The 17,220-nt window shown below is 45.0% G+C and overlaps 1 protein-coding gene and 1 long non-coding RNA gene across 14 annotated transcripts in view; one reads left to right on the top strand and one right to left on the bottom strand.

Moving 5' to 3' along the window:
- Window positions 1-17,220, bottom strand: part of LOC147016774 (uncharacterized) — a 97,476-nt gene that overhangs the window by 31,032 nt on the left and 49,224 nt on the right. The window lies entirely within an intron of this gene.
- Window positions 1-17,220, top strand: part of LOC147016775 (neuronal acetylcholine receptor subunit alpha-7-like) — a 103,939-nt gene that overhangs the window by 44,691 nt on the left and 42,028 nt on the right. For 8 of the 13 annotated variants that reach the window (XM_085845763.1, XM_085845760.1, XM_085845761.1 and 5 more), the window contains 3 exons: window positions 14,538-14,677; window positions 15,241-15,285; window positions 15,492-15,601. In XM_085845763.1, the coding sequence (XP_085701889.1) occupies window positions 14,538-14,677; window positions 15,241-15,285; window positions 15,492-15,601 (295 nt within the window). The remainder of the gene's footprint in view (window positions 1-14,537; window positions 14,678-15,240; window positions 15,286-15,491; window positions 15,602-17,220) is intronic. The other 5 variants (XM_085845759.1, XM_085845758.1, XM_085845756.1 and 2 more) reach the window with 2 other exon arrangements.

Here is a 17,220-nt window from a genome sequence, read left to right as displayed (position 1 = left end):
ATTTGTCCCAATTTGGCATGTGCAGAGGGGAACAAAATAATTGTTTTACTCTGTCTGTCTGTCTGTCTGTCTGTCTGTCTCTGTCTGTCTGGTACTCAAAGAAAATTGAAAATCATTCCAAACTGTTTTTAATGACGTCAAGGACAAACAAGAGGCACGAAGAACTAATGTAACGCGTTAAATTTTTTTATTTCATATGCAGGCTGTGGCTGCTGCTTGCATTATTGCTGGAAGCATGGCTGTGCTGCTGATGCAGTGCCCCCCTTTTCCAGTAAGCTGGGAATCATTTTTTTGATCTCGGAAGGATGAGATGCTGAGGCAACCCACCCACCTGATGTTATTTGATTGCACGACAGGGGCTCAAACTCAAGACCTTAAGATCATAAACCAGCCACCTTAGCCATTAAGCAAACATCAGGTTAATGTGTTAAATAAGGTGGTGCAAATGTCGTTGCATCAATGGCGGTCGACTTCCGGAATGTTTCTTCCAACAACCTTTAAAATCTTTATTTTATTTCAATTTAATTATATACTTGAACACTGTAGAACACAAATCACCTTTTTGACACTTTCAAAGCCCTTCCGTTTAACAGTACTTGGACAAAATATTGCGGCATTTTACGTCATCTCGACCAATCAAATTTGCTGCTCATAGACCCTGCCCATGTCCTTGTTTCTCAAGACAGCATGGGGAAAGGTGTTCTGTGAACTCTCCAATTACTTTCTTTACAAATTGAAGCTCATAAACATCTGAGGTACGAGGTGGTAAAATCTAAGAAGAACGAATAGAAAACTCAAAATTTGAGTCTACGTGTTATGGTTTTGTGTATACTTGTGGGCTGTGTGTGTATCTTCCTCCTGTCTGTGCTCACCTCATCAAATATCCATATTATCACCCCTTTATTTCTCTTGAGTAGCTCATCTACCAATTATTGCCCCTTTCCTCTTTCATGTGCCTGGTGTTGGCTTGATGGTTGGAGTGGTGTGCTTGGGATCCGAGGGTCCTGAGCTCAAATCCCGCTCAGCTGTTGAATTGATACCAGGTGGGGTTAACTCGGCTTGTCATCCTTCCGAGGTCGGAAAAATGAGTGCCAGTATGCTGGTGTCCTGCGTCGGAGTGGCGACCCGTCCAGGATTGTGTCCAATAGCCAAGGAGACCGCTTAAGCAGCACCAACGCTCTGCACAGAGTATGGTCCCAATCTCCTCCTCCTCCTCTTTCACAAAATCATGTAACCCCACCAAACTTAAGGGAAGGGTTGCTGCCTCCTTCCAGTCTAATAAATATGACTGTACCTATAACCTGTATACCTGTTCTTGGCTTGTAGTGCTGATGTTCAGTGCGTGTGTATTGTTGTGTTATGTTGTGGTGGAAATGTGATGCAGATTGGTTAAAAAAAGAAAATTACCCCCTGCTGTGTCTCCTTATAATTTCCTCCTGCTGTATCTTCAGTGTGTGACTCCATATCTGGTCATTGCCAAGCTGATGTGATGCGTAAATTTCGAAGAATGAACACGAACAAAATATTCAGTTCAAGTGCAACGAGACCCTTGTGGTGTTTTGCAGGCTTTTTATCCACGGTGGGATCTCTTTTTATCCATATCTCTGACCAATGACATTTTGTAAATTGATTTCTTCATTTTATACACACTGGAAATCATCCTTGCTGAAGAAATTGACTCGTACGATGTGAATAAAACATCCAAAAATCCGATTAAAAAAAAAATCCCATGTGTGTTTGAATTAAAAAAAAAAAGCAAAATGTGGACCAGTAGATTAAAGAATGATCTTGTTGAACAAGCTGCAGGAAGAAATTAAGTTGGCAGGCTGAAACCGAATGTTGTGCCAAGCATGTTTTCATTCACATGCGATGGAACGCTCCACAGAAAGCCGAACAAAGAGACTATGGAACAACCTTATAATGATTAGCAATTGGACTCAAAGAAATTTTTTTTATTGCTCCTGGGATGCTGAGAACATTGACCTTACTACACTTGTAATACGGTCTGACAAACCAGCCTGAGTGTGCTATGGAAGGGATGTTTAGCCAGCTACCATGTCTGTTAGCATTTGCTGTTGGAAGTCCACAATTCCACTGTCATTCGATAGGGGAAGGTCATTGTGTACATTGGCCAAATTCCAAAATCCTGCACTAACCTAAGCACCTGGAGACAAAGCTGCAATCTGCCCATGGTTGGCTCTCAACCAAAGAAACTGTTTAAACAAGAACCGATAATCTGGAAGCAGAGTATGGTTATGGATGAAGAGGGTGAATGATTGAACATTTGTTGAAGTGTGTGCCATATACAGTACATTTATAATATGACTTGCTATACAGATATACACTACATTCATATGTGTTACCTGTATCATTTTAATCTCTTAGTATTCCCGTGGATGCTCGTGTGATGGAATGCTTCAAATAATGCTGAATTTATTTTCAATTCCTTGTTCAAATAGCTTGTATTTATATACTCCCTCATGGGATGGCATATCCGTTCCTTCTGTGGAGAGTCCACTCACTGCTGATGACAGCCAGGGACGCAGAAATGTGTCTGTGGATTGATTTCTTTCTGACATGGCAGAGCTGACGATCCTGTCAAAAAAAGGCTTTCAAAGTTAGTCATGTAGGATATATTGTTGCGGAAATGGCCCTTAGTGTGTTATTAAATATAGGATTAGCCCAGATCCCCCCTTAAATGCATGTTTAGCCAGGTTGTTTGGTAATCGGACATTACATGTGTGTCGGGAGGTGTAGCGGGCTGTCCAGTGTTCATACGGTGGTGGTGTACCGAGAGGTGCTTCTTCTTCCTGCCCCCCTCTTAACCAGCCCCCACCCGGCGCTCTGACAGTCAGTCAAGACGTGCCGGCAACCCATTGGCAGAGGGCTGCTGCAATCTCGAGCGATGGACCAATCACGGGTCCCCGGAGGCGGTCCAGAAGAGCGAGCCCAAGAAGGCAAGGGAGAAACTGTGTCGAGTCTGCGATCAGCTGTATGAGGAGTGGTTGGGTCGAGTCTGCGATCTGCTGTATGAGGAGTGGTTGGGTCGAATCTGCGATCTGCTGTATGAGGAGTGCTTGGGTCGAGTCTGCGATCTGCTGTATGAGGAGTGGTTGGGTCAAGTCTGCGATCGGCTGTATGAGGAGTGGTTGGGTCAAGTCTGCGATCGGCTGTATGAGGAGTGGTTGGGTCGAGTCTGCGATCGGCTGTATGAGGAGTGGTTGGGTCGAGTCTGCGATCTGCTGTATGAGGAGTGGTTGGGTCAAGTCTGCGATCTGCTGTATGAGGATTGGTTTGGTCGAGTCTGTGATCTGCTGTATGAGGAGTGGTTTGGTCGAGTCTGTGATCTGCTGTATGAGGAGTGGTTGGGTCGAGTCTGCGATCGGCTGTATGAGGAGTGGTTGGGTCGAGTCTGCGATCTGCTGTATGAGGAGTGGTTGGGTCGACTCTGCGATCTGCTGTATGAGGAGTGGTTTGTTCGAGTCTGCGATCTGCTGTATGAGGAGTGGATTGGTCGAGTCTGTGATCTGCTGTATGAGGATTTGTTTGGTCGAGTCTGTGATCTGCTGTATGAGGAGTGGTTGGGTCGAGTCTGCGATCGGCTGTATGAGGAGTGGTTGGGTCGAGTCTTGGATCGGCTGTATGAGGAGTGATTGGATCGAGTCTGCGATCTGCTGTATGAGGAGTGGTTGGGTCGAGTCTGCGATCTTTTTTGTGAGAAAGGCCCGCCCCGAAATGGAAGAGAAACTGCTTGCATCGGGTCGGCGATTGGCTTTGTGAAGAGTGGTTTTGCCGGCTGTTCCACCTCGGCCATGGATCCAGCCTGCAGGACCTCCACAGGTTCATCCTGATTTCAGTCACGGAGCCTCTGACTGTCCTGACTCCAGGCACGGCTCTACACGTCTTTCCATCCCATCAATTTGCCTGCGGAGCCCAACACCCAGATTTGGCCTAGTCTGGTGAACAGGCCAGGCCTGGATTTGTATACTGGACCTTGTGAGAAACCAGCTGGAACACACCTTATATCTTTCGCTCTTGTGCCGGCGACCTCACAGGGGCTGAACGCGCTGAGGCTGGTGTGTGAGTGGTGCGACAAAAGGACGTCGCCGTCATCTTGCCACGCGGCGTGCTCGAGCTTGGGCGCTCAAATCCGTTGACATCGGCTTCTCATGAGCCGCATTCGTGTCTTCGACACTTTTCCTCTCATCCATGAGCCACCACCAAGTACCCTTCGAAACCCGTATCCATAGCTCCCTAGTTAAGAGCGGGTTATAGATTAATTATAACGTTCGTGAATGCTTTGCTTGTGTCGTGTTTCCCCGATGTGTCCCCAATAAATCTGGCTGATTCATATGAAAGTTGCCGCCTTGAGTTTACTCGTGCCGTGCTGAGGAACAATCCGCTCAATTTGTATTTAAAACCAAACGGGCTACAGACTGCGGCAGACTTCGCTCGGTCTCTGACAAACCCAGTCTGTAGCTGGGGTCTATATCCCCAACTGGTACGGCCCAGGTGTATGTTGGTATCGTGATCCGAGGCACGTGACCCGAGGCCTGTGCCGAACTAGCCGGCGTTATAACCCCCGAGACAGCGGTGCTGTTAAGTGACACCTAATCTTCAGCATTTGACTGTCAAGAATAGGGTGCAAATCCCTCCACCGCTGAAGCTCTCAACAATATATATATATATATATATATATATATATATATATATATATATATATATATATATATATATATATATATATATATATATATATATATATATATATATATATATATATATATATATATATATATATATATATATATATATATATATGTATTGTTACGGTTGTGGAAATTCACAGATCACCATTCAGGTTCCCCGAAGATCAGTTATGTCGATAAGTTTGTGTCCAGGTTAGATTTCCCCACCGATGTATCACGGGATTTATTCGTGTGCCGGGCTGTGAATCTTGAGGTAGTGTTATTCTTTTCTATCTTTATTTTAAACAATCATCTCCTCACCACCTTCTCCACAACCACCAACATCTCCTCACCACCTTCTCCACAACTGCCAACATCTCCTCACCAGCATCTCCACAACGCCGCCATCTTTTCACCAACAACTTCCCAACAAACAACATCTCCACAAACAAACACGATGGCATCCTCGACAGCGGCAAAGTGATCTCAAACACGGCTGCGTTGTGAAAGTGATCTCAACCACGGCCGCGTTTGACGGCGAGATCGGATCAGAACGGTGAAAGGGGTGGAGCCAGCCGGGGGTGAAGGTTCAAAGGTGGAAGGAGGGAGGGTGCTGATTTCGGGTGGTAAGCCCAGAGCGACCCCTCCCCTTGGGGCTATAAAAAGGCGCGTTTCAACGCCGAGAGCGTTGTTGGTGGTTGGTCGTTGTTGGTCGTTGTTGGTCAGTGGAGGCAGTCGAGTGGAGTTGAGAGAAAAGTTGGGCTGGGCCGTTGGAGTCAGCAGTGGAGTCTGGAGACGGGAGAAGCCGGCCGTTGAGTTGGAGACGGGAGAAGTCACCAGCCGGAGAGAAGTCGCCAGCAAGCTACGTAACGGTTCGAGCAATCGGGCCCCGAGTCAGTCGAGTGACGCTGAGGAGTGAGCGGGCTCTTAGAGAGCATCAACTCTAAAAGAGCAAGGCCCGTTCGCTCCTCTGAAGCATTGTCAGCCAGGCCCGATCGACCGGGTCGCGGGGAAGGCCAAGCGACCGAGGAGGGCCGCCTGCCAAGCTGCTCGAGCCGCTTAAGCAACTGACGCGTTTGGTGACACCCCCCGGTGAACAGAGACATACGGAGGGTCGCCGACCAAAAGACCTATCGAGTCGCTTCAAGGGCGACAAGGTAACCCGCCCGGCCTCGCGGAGCTCCTTCGGTCATCCCAGCTCCGAGGAACATTAAAGGCTTACGAGCCTGGTTTCATCTTTCTTTTCTGGGGTTTTTGCATGAAAGTCTGTGGCGCCTTGTCTTCCAAGTAGAACTGATTAAGTGCATGTACATAATAAATAGATATCGGCTGTAGGTTTTTACTCGTGTCTTGTCCCCTACCCCCATTCATTGCATTGCTTACGTGTGCAAATAAATGTTCCCCATTTTTGAATGTCACCTGCTCGTTGCGTCCTTTCCTCCATTGACTGCCATAATTGCGTTCGGAATAATTAGCTGGCTGATTAAGAGCCGATAAAACGTACATCTGGTCCGACGGGGCTTGGCGATTTAAAACCGCTCGGCAATCGCAAACGGAACGAGCTGCTTAAAGGGGCTCGTTTTCGTGCAGGCTCCGTTGAGGTGTAAATCCCCGGCATTTCTGTCTGCGCGAATAATTATGTACATCGCCAATTCGGTGATCAACCCTGTAGCGCGTGGACAGAGGAGTTGGCTGGTTTATCGTGTGGTTAACAACACCCGTAGCTGGGTTTTGGCGTTGATCCGAAAGCTGCGACTCCATTGCTCGTTCGGTGGGCACGCGCGGCCGCAATTGAGCTAAAGGCGCTCACCCGCCCGAAAATCCACAACAATATATATATATATATATATATATATATATATATATATATATATATATATATATATATATATATATATATATATATATATATATATATATATATATATATATTGTTGCGGGTCGGGGTAAGGGGACCATAAGGGGGGGGGAGCTTTTTTGGGTTCCCACCAGACTTTCCAGAATCGCAGCTGTCGCACAAGGATAACACTCCATGACGCAGCGGGTTGCTAATCGACCGTGAACGCCAATAACTCAACCACGTGACCTCGGGTCCTCCGTCTTGGGTTTAACCGGTTACCTAATTAATCATGTGACGGAATTACTGGGGAACACGCTCTCAGTATGCCTTGTCTGAACCGGGTCACCTTTCCAGGTCAGATGCAGCCGAGCGACACTGCCAAGGAATGTACTGGCTAGCAGAATGGATCGTTGGGAAATAAAGTCCCAGCTCGGTGAGAATGGATCGATAAAAGAAAAGACAAAAACGAGTTGGGAACATTTCCACACAAGCGTTTATTTCAGACAGGCGAGGAAAAATATGTAGCACAATGAATGGATTTATTGTTGTATGCAAGCAGGGTTAGTAAGGAATTCATAGGGTGCAACCAAAGAGAAAGCAAGCAACTTACAAAAGCGGACACAGAGCAGACTTATCCCGATATATTCTTCTCCACTCTTAACTTAAGCAAGGACAGGTGCCATGACATATACACACACACAAAACCTGATGAAGAGGAGATAATCATAAGAAAGGACAGGAGATGAGGGCTCGCGGTCTTGCAATACCTTGCACGGTTGACCGGCCACGCTCCCCAGTATACTTTGGGGGATGCTCCGCTGAGCGATCCCTCCTTGAGGTTCTACATGTTGTCTCCTGCTTGGCTACAGTGCCGAGCGCAGCGCGTGCACCGGTCCAGAGAATAGGCGGGGCTGTCAGACAAGAGGAAGGGTGGTCGGCAGACCCAGCAGATGAGAAGGCGGTAGGTGGAGCCAGCGGCGAGAATCAGCAGGTGGAGTCAGGCTGGTGGGACAGGCGGAGCATCAGGGAAATGTCGAGATCACAGCTTTTGAAGTAAGGTGAGCGCGAACGGCTTTGTGAATTGCCCTTCATAAGGTCCATGGTGTCGGGTGGGGGTGACGACCCGAAGCGATGCATCGTCACCCGAAATCGTGTGCTCCTGTTGGACCTTAACCGCACGCTGCCGGGCCCATATGGCTGGAAGTGGTCTCATTTGTACATCCGGCAAGAAACTGCTGAGTTGTGGAATTCTTCCGCTCCAAACAACTCGACATGAATCACCTTGCACCGAACTCCTGGGCCGCGTTCCGGCGACCGGCCGAGGGTAGCATCGGTCCTGCATTCCCGTTCGGGCGCCCCCGGCAACCTGCGGTTGGCGCTGGTCAATGCGCTTGTTTTGTCTGCACGTCATGTGGCCCGAGCGATCTGCGCCGTGCATTTGCCCTCTGCTTGGTGGCCACTGCATCGAGGCAGAGGTGCAGGAAGGTCTCTGCTGTTTGCGGGTGATATTGATGGCCGAGGTGGCGAGCGAAGATCGATGGTAAGACGTCATTGTAAATCAGTGTGCAGACCCGAATAAAGATGTGCGCCATGCGTGTCCTGTACAGTGCGATGGTAATTATCACGGGGCTGCACACATGTCTGTTATTGTCCATGTGGTTAACACATAGCGGTGATCTTCGCAGGCAGCCGTCTGAGCGTGGTGCCAGCCCCGATCTGTGTCATGGATTGAAGGAAAGGAGTGGATATAAATCAGGGTTGAAAAGAAGACTGATATCAATAGCAGATGCAAATTTGGTTTGAAAAGAAGATAGATATGAGTACCACATGCAGATTTGGGTTGAAAAGGGCACACTGTGCACGTCGTGTACAGTGTTGTGAATTAATGTATGATTATACTATTCCCTACGACACAGTATTCTTGCAGTGGAGGGCTTTTCATCGTGGTGTTGATGCTTTTCTTGGCCTCCGCAAGGTCATTCATATGTACCTATGCAGCGGCCTCACTGATGGCAGAAAGGAAGAAAGAGATATAATTAGATATAGCTATGAGACTCACACAACACACTTCGTCCCGTTGACCCATTAGACATGAAGGGTAGGTCTAACTGCAATTATACTCCTGAAATAACTGTCTGGGGATCATTGTATGTTGGGTCCCATTGCCTTAGACACGCATGCGGTTTCCAGAATCGTAACAATGTGTATATATATATATATATATATATATATATATATATATATATATATATATATATATATATATATATATATATATATATATATATATATATATATATATACACAGCAGAACAGTTCTTGTCCCGATCGGGATCGATAGTCGACAGTTGCTACAAGGTTGAGGTACATATGGTTAGATTTGGATCTGTGAAGGAGTGTGCGTGCGTGCGTGGTTGCAGGTGCCGTGGTGGCAAAGTTTCATCCCGTATCTTGGAGGTTTTAACTTTTAACCTCAGCAGCGTACGAGCGATCGTGTTTTCCTTTGTCTTAGTGACTGTTTTGAAAGCAATTGGTTATTTTATATGAACTGGGTGTGCTTTACAAAGGTTATATGGTTTCTTTTTGTATGTTTCAAAGCAAAATGCATTTGATAACACCCGATTTCTGAGCTGTTTGCCATATTCACATGTTTTTCTGAATTACCAAGCCAAATTTTTTCCACTCGTCACATGATCGTTGCCACCTGTAAATACAGATTGTTGTTTATGTATATCTCCTTGAAACCTTTATTGTGCAACGTTGTTTTCTTAATTTGCTTATTGAAATTCCCCCAAAACAAGGGTGAAAGCTACTCATGGTTTCTGAGTTGTATACAGTGCATACTGTAGTCTGTAATTACACTGACTCCAATCTGCCGATTCCCCAAAAATTGTCGCGATTGGCCAAGCACTAAGTGTGTGTGTGTGTGTGTGTGTGTGTGTGTGTGTGTGTGTGTGTGTGTGTGTGTGTGTGTGTGTGTGTGTGTGTGTGTGTGTGTGTGTGTGTGTGTGTGTGTGTGTGTGTGTGTGTGTGTGTTTTGTTCCTAAAGCACCAAGTTTTCTCTCTGCGAACTCCTCAACCCCCCCCCCACCCCCACCACTCTCTCTCTGTCAAGTCCTTGCTCTGCCCCCTCCTAGTACAGTACAGCACCCTCCCACACCTCTCTCTGTCTCCGGACGTGTCTGAGCGTTGATTATATACACACGGTGTTTGTCTCTGGACATGTCCGGATAGTGTTTCTTTGTGCCCGGACCTGTGCGGACGATGTTATTTTTGTCTCTGGACCTGTCTGGGTGGTCTGTTTGTTTGTCTCTGGATGTGTCCGGGCAGTGTTTGTCTCTGGACATGTCCGGGTGGTGTTGTTTTCTCGGTATTTTTGTATGACCGGTAGAAAATGGATTTCACACATTATTTTGTTTCCATCTTCACTGTTATTCTATGCAGAATCATTTTGATGAGACAATAGGAATCGTAATTAATGCTCCACCACATGTCTGCCTTCCCTTCCTCTCACCTTGTGCTGCCTTCCCTTCCCTCACCCCTCCTCATTCCCCCTTCCTCCTCGCCCCCCCTCTCTCTCTTCCCTCTTTTTCTCCCCCCACTTAGAATTCCCGCCCGTGAAGTGACGGGTGGTATTTGCTAGTTTTCAATAGATAAAGCTCAATCTATCCATTACTAGTTGGGATTTTGTCATCAAATATTCAACAAACCTTTATTTTGAGAATATGGAGAAAACAAATTAATAAAATATACAATTTTTTTTAACTGTCGTTTTTGTCAAGTTTAGTTGGAGTACAAAGTGGACGTGGCTGGGCTTTGCATTTTGAGATGCTTTCTCATTACCCTCTCCTCGGAGAGGGTATTACATCTGGGTCCGTTTGTCTGTTTGTAACTTGACAATTTATTATTTTTTTTTGACAAGTATGTTGATCGTCTCCGTTTGTTTGTGTTTGTTTGTGTGTTTGTCTGTCCGCTCACCTCCAGCTCACACCGCTCAACGGATCGTTCTGAAATTTTCAGAGATTAATGTCACTGACCCTGTGACGGTCCCGCATTGAAGTTTCGTAAAATTCGGTCGACCAAAAAGGTCGATATAGCCCAACAGGCCAATTTGAGCCAAATTTTCTGAAATCCTCAAATTTCACCCGATTTATTTGAAATTTGAACAGGATTTGCACATCAAGTTAGTGAATTCAACCATCTATTACTTTTGAGGTTACCTTCGGTCAAAATGTCAACATAGGCCAGAAGGTCAACCCAAATTTTTTGTTTCTAAAATTCTCAATTTTCATCCGATTGACTTGAAATTTGAAGACCCTTTGCATATCAGGTCGCTAAATTCAACCACCTATTAATTTTGAGACCAACATAGGACAATTTGGGCCAAATTTTCTTAAATCCTCAATTTTCATCGCATTGTCTTGAAATTTGAAGAGTATTTTCATGTCTGGTCGCTGAATTCAACTACTTATTATTTTTAAGGTCAATAGGTCGACACAGGTCCAATTTCTAAAATTGATAGATCGGGCCAAAAACTAAATATATCACTATATCTCAAAAAGTTGTGGACAAGTTATGACAAAACAAGGTGGATGAGTAGGATAGGTGACAAGAACAAGCGGATTGGATTTTGGTTTGAATCCAGCCCATTGGTGGGATACAAAACGTGAACTGTTCCACCTGTCAGAGGTGTGCGCTTTACCGAGTGCCATTCTACTTTGTGCTGTTTTACCAAGTGGTCACTCCACGAGTGATTTTTTTTTTCATTTGTTTGTTCGTTTGTCTGTACAGAACATGAGTGTTTTTCTCTGCAACCACTTGTCAGATTGATACAAAATTTTCACAATAGGAGCGACTACTCATGTAGAATGTTGTTATGATAATTATGACGTCATAGGTCTCATGGTGTGGAAGCCATGTTGGAAAAAAGGAAAAACTCTTGGACCTCTGTATCTCAGAAACTGCACCAAGGAAAAAATTGAAACTTGGCACACGGCAAGTACTCATTGGAAAAAAGTGTGATTTTAGGTGCCTTCGTTATGATGTCATAATTGCATAAAGAACGTGACATCTAATCAGTATGAAAATTTTTGAGGGTCATCTTAGAGATAAGGTGATCCACAGAAAAAAAACACAAAAGAAAAAACGATGACGTCATTGGTCACGTTTCAACAGCCATATTGTTTTTGGGTTTTTGAAAAAATCTTCTTTTCTGAAAAGGCTCAACAGATCGAGGCAAAACTTTACAGAATTGACCGCCTGTCCATGAGAAAGGAAATGCTCACATATTTGATGTCATAGGTCACATGGTTTGGCAGCCATATTGGATTAACCGAAAACCTATAAAAAATATTTTTCTCCAGAATGGCTGGACAGATCGAGGGGAAACTTCACTCAAATATTCCCCAAGCCTTGCGGATACCAGAGTATTCACGAACAATTGATAAGTCCCATGGTCTGGCAGCCATATTGGATTGAGCAAAAATCTTTTAAAAACTCTTTCTCTTGAACTGCTTCATCGAGTGATGTGAAACTTCGCAATTATGATCTCGTAGTGATGGGGAATATATGTTTCAAATTTCAACCTGATTGGACACATGGTCTGGCAGCCAGAAGTATTTAATGTTTTGACCTGGGTTCCTTTTTTAATTTTTTATTTTTAATAAGGCTTACTTGGCTGCACCTGGATGGATTTGAGGGTAGAGAAGTAGCAGCTGAAACCCGAATCCTATCCACGTTCCTCCTGATGACTTCATCTTTGCTTTTTGCTTGTTTGGGTTCCTTCTGATGATTCTAATGCAGTGCGGTTCCTATTTTGTCTTCCATTTGATTTGAGTTTATTTTAATCCCATTCTGAATTCAAGTTGAATAATAATAAATGGCATGGGTCAGGGTCAAGTGTCCGATCAAAGCGGGATTACATCAAAGCAGGACGTCTTGGTACCCAGTCATCACTGCCAGTCGTTAAAAAGTGGTAGTTCTTGTTATGTTTCTTATTAATGACGGAACACACCAGCACACAAACACCACACAAAACAAGTCCTGGCGAGGGTCTACAATCTCTGATTGCTCTTTTTCTTGTTACCTCCGCCACCGAAAGTGAAGGAGGTTATATTTTTACTCCTTTCTGCCTGTTTGTCTGTGTACAGGATAACTCAAAAAGTTGTGGCCGGATTCGGATGAAACTTGGTGGACAGGTTGGGTGTGTGTCCATGACAAATTTATTCAGTTTTGGCGAAGATCCGAATGCGTATCTGGATACGAGAATTATTTAATTCTTAAAGTGATGATTCACCATTGAGAGATCGGGCCAAAAACGATATATAGCATGATATTCAAAATTGTATTGGGCTTGATATGTTCTTATGGATCAGGCATTATGTGGCGAACGGATTGCACTCTTCCGAGTGCCCTTCAAGTTTTGGTTTTGTGATCACAGAGAACGATGTGGGATCTTATCAAACATCAAGCAAAGCAGTCTTACTTTATATGAAGCATGTTTACAATGAATGCAAACGTTTTACAAGTACTTTTTACTTTGGCCAATTCTCCATGGAATGCACTTGTAATGCTACTGGTGAAAATGCCATCTGGAATTACACTGAACAATTGTATCTGGAATCAGCCTTTTGCATGCACAGCAATAATTTGAACTTTTAATGTAGTCGTTAGTGGACTGAATGCCACGGTGCTCATCCACGAAATGCATGCGAGAAATGCGGAGGTTTTAGATGATGCGTGACATCAGCGCTTCTCCAATATTGATAGCTCAGTTGGGAGCACATTCGTCATTGAAATGTCTTGGGATTTGAAGATCGAGTTAAAACATTCGCTCTGATGAAAGTGCAGCAGGGGGAGCTGTGCCTCGAAGTTTTCCATAATTTGGATAATATAAGGAGGAAAATTTAGCTGCACCAACTATATCTAGGTCATGGGCTTTAAATATCCCATGGTGTCTTGAAAAATGTAGGCCATTCTATGCTGGCACGCTGATCGAATTCCCAGTCTGTGGATGTTGAGATAGAGTTAATGATGAGAGTGGGGTTACTCGGGAAAACTTTGGTGATTCGGATAAGGGACGCATTGGAACATCGCCTCAATCAGCAATTCGTCACAAATTGGGGTTGGTGGGAGGTTATTTAGTTTGTTTGTTCATTTTTTTTTTGTAGTTAAAAAACAAAAAATGAAAAAAAATTGGGGGCACAGAGAGGTTGGCGAAGGTGGTGAAGAATGTACAACACCGATGACACACTATCCTTTGACAAGACCCTTTCATAGACGTCACACTCAACACAGATGTATGCAATCACTGATGAACTCCACTCAAGCTACTTACAAGTCCTGCAAATATCCCTGAACCCCTCTATCTCTAATGCTTCTTGGTACCTATCTAATTCCAATTGAAATGTATCTACTATTTCTCTGCTGCTAGTACCTTTCCAGGGTCACTGATATCAAATGCCAACGCATTGGCAGTACAAGTGTTAATGTGTTGCACTTACAAATCATTGGCCAAGAATAGCTGTGGGTTGGAACTGGCATTTGGTCGGCAGTATGGGCATGCAATTGGGCCAGTGTCGGACCTACTTTGATGCGGTGTCTGGTAATTAAACACCTTGTACTCGAATGCAGCTGTTTTCCCAACAAAGAAGATAAGTAAATTGAGAGATTAAATTAACGGGGTGTGGACAAAGCATAGGCATGAAGAGCCAAATGACTTCCTTCTGTGTCTGAGTTTCCAATTGTATAAGCCAGGAGATTCAAAATCAAAGCCGACTCATCAGGTTTGCCTTGATGACCTGGGGAGTTTCAATTCAAATGAAAGTGAATGGTCCACTCCAGGCTGTTACTCCTACATATTGTGTCATCTTGCTCTTTTCCAAACTACTACTTTGTATATAAAAACTATTAACTGAAGAATGTTCATCAGACATCATTCTTTGCCAGGTGCAGGTCAATGGTTGCAAGATTTCATCGCTGACTTTTGACCTTTTCATTCTCTTTGGCAGCATCATGGCAAGGAGAATTTCAGAGAAGGCTTTATCGGGAACTCCTCAGTGAGTATAGTCCGCTGGAACGTCCAGTTTCTAAGGATGCGGATCCACTGCCTGTTTACTTTACATTGGCCGTTCGACAGGTCATGGATATGGTAAGGTGCTGGTGGTGGCCACATTGGGTGACTGCGGGGATTCTAGGATGGAAGCCTTCTGTTGTTGTTTGGCAGGAATTATACAGGGTGGCCATAAAGTCTGGAAACATAGGCGAATATACATTATAAATGGTTTATTGACATTACATTACAATTCATGACATGTTCTTCTTTGGGCTGGCTATTACCTTCGCTATAACAGTTTCCTTCACCTCGTCGGATACGGATGGTCATCCAGAATGGAGTTTGTCCAACACACTGCCTGTATCCTTGAATTTTTGAATCAGCTTCCCCACTGTGCTATGGGTGATGGCAGCTGTTCCAGGATGACATGCGTTGAAGTGCTCTGCTGTCTGTCGATATGACCAGCCCTCGCATCCACTCAGCAGTATCACCTCAACGCGTTCGTCTTTAATGAACGACATTTTCAAACTGTAACAGAGCGACATATTAATCTATGTTTCCAGACTTTATGGCCACCCTGTAGATGGAGACTCATGTCCAATTTTATATTTACCACCGTCTCCCCCTGCTCCATTATTTCTGGCAATTTGTTTTTTTAGGATGAGAAGAACCAGGTTTTGACCACGAACATCTGGCTTCAGATGGTAGGTTAACATACAGTTTGCCTCCCATTTAGTACTATGATCACAGCTGTTTGCATGAGCTTGACAAAGAAAGACAAGTCATGCGCATGAAGCCTTTTGCTGTCTTGTGGTAAGAATAATGAAACAATTGTATCAAGTGCAGTTGTATGGAGCACAGTCATGTCAATTTATCTGTGCTGAAACCAGATTGCATTTTGCACACCTAGTACTGGTTTGACCAATCCCTGCATTGGAACTTGTCTGACTACCCCGGAGTCACGACGCTCCGATTCCCTGCAGACAAAGTGTGGACCCCAGACATACTTTTGTACAACAGGTACATATTATCTCGAACACGTCAGGTTTCTTTACAGGTTACCAAGCTAAAAGAGATTTGAAACTCGGTGTCTTCGACGAGTGTAAAATTCGGGAGGTATTTACTTTTTCATTGCAATTGTAATTGGAATGTAAAATACAAAGGTAATGGTGATGTGCAGGACGTTGATTGTCGGCCTGAGGTTTGGTCTTTCCTTTTTTAAAATATGAGATAACCTGCACTTGTTGTACCTTGGATCACCATGAATTGTATTTAGGCAAGCAACCTTTATCAGAGGAGAGCAATTTGTTATTGGTAGCTTTCCAGAAAGCATGGTGGAGAAAAATTAATGGATTTCCTGTTAAACATTCTTTACCAAGAACATTATACCGTATTTTCACGACCAAAAGGCGCACCGTGCCAAAAGGCGCAGTCTCAGTTGTGTGTGCCGTTCCTGTATTTGACACACACATAAGGCGCTCCTCACGATAGGGCGCGGGTTTTATATGAATATCCTCTACTACGTACGTCCGCCGTACAACAACACACTCACACAAGCACACAAGTGTGCGTATTTAAAAATAGATCGGGAGCAAAATTGAGTTTGGTTGTGCTTTATTAAAGTATTAGTTACAAAAATACTAAAACAATCAAATACCGGTAATAGTCTTTAATCAAATCCATCGAAATCCTCATCCTCTGTTTCGGAATCGAACTGCGCTAAACCCAACCTAGCAGGTCCACCTTCCTCGCCGTCAGAGTCACTTTCTGCACCGTGCGGCTCCTCCGAAATGATGCCGGCTTTAGCGAAAGCTCGGACAACAGTGCCAGCAGACACGTTAGCCCAGGCATCAACAATCCAGTGGCAAACTGTGGCGTAACTCGCCCGGCACTGCCTTCCACCCTTTGTGAAGCTGTGCTCTCCTTCGGTCATCCACCGCTCCCACGCCGCTCGCAGCCTCACTTTGAACGGCCGGTTCACGCCGATGTCCAGCGGTTGGAGTTCCTTTGTCAAGCCATTTGCCTTGATAATGACGCCTGCTGGAAACGTCTCTTTAGGCAAAGTCTTCCTCTTGAAAATTACCATCGGCGGCAGTTTCTGTCCATCGGCGTGGCAGCCAAGCACAACAGTAAACGAAGCCTTCTCATACCCCGTTGTGCGTATCGCCACCGTGCTGGTTCCCTTCCTCTCCACCGTGTGACTCACCGGGATGTCGAACGTGAGCGGCACCTCGTCCATGTTGGTGATGTGGCTCGGCTGGATCCGTTTGTCGCAGATGTGCTTGCTGCAGTAGGAGCGGAAGTTTTCCATCATTTCTTGATAATCCGCCGGACGTTGCTGCGCTATCGTAGTCCTGGTCCGGATGGAAAAATGGCACCGTTTCATGAAGCGAAAGCACCAAGACGGACCTCCGTGGAAATGTTCGATTTTCATTTCCTCCGCTATCGATACTGCCTTCAGTCGGATCGTGACCGTCGAAACGCTCCTCCCACTTGCTCTTTGCTCAACGATCCACTGCTCAAGTCTTTCCTCCAACTCTGGCCACCTCGCCTTGTTTCCACGGAAACTCAGCTGCGTCTTCTTCACCTGTCGCAGCTCGTTTTCCAGCTTCCTCCACTTTCGAACCATCGACTCGTTG

This window comes from Eptatretus burgeri, chromosome 11 (genome assembly GCF_056783735.1).
Source record: "Eptatretus burgeri isolate ZD-2024b chromosome 11, Ebu_testis_v1, whole genome shotgun sequence".
NCBI lineage: Eukaryota > Metazoa > Chordata > Myxini > Myxiniformes > Myxinidae > Eptatretus > Eptatretus burgeri.
Note: the sequence above shows the minus strand (reverse complement) of the source record. Positions and strands in the feature narration are given on the sequence as shown.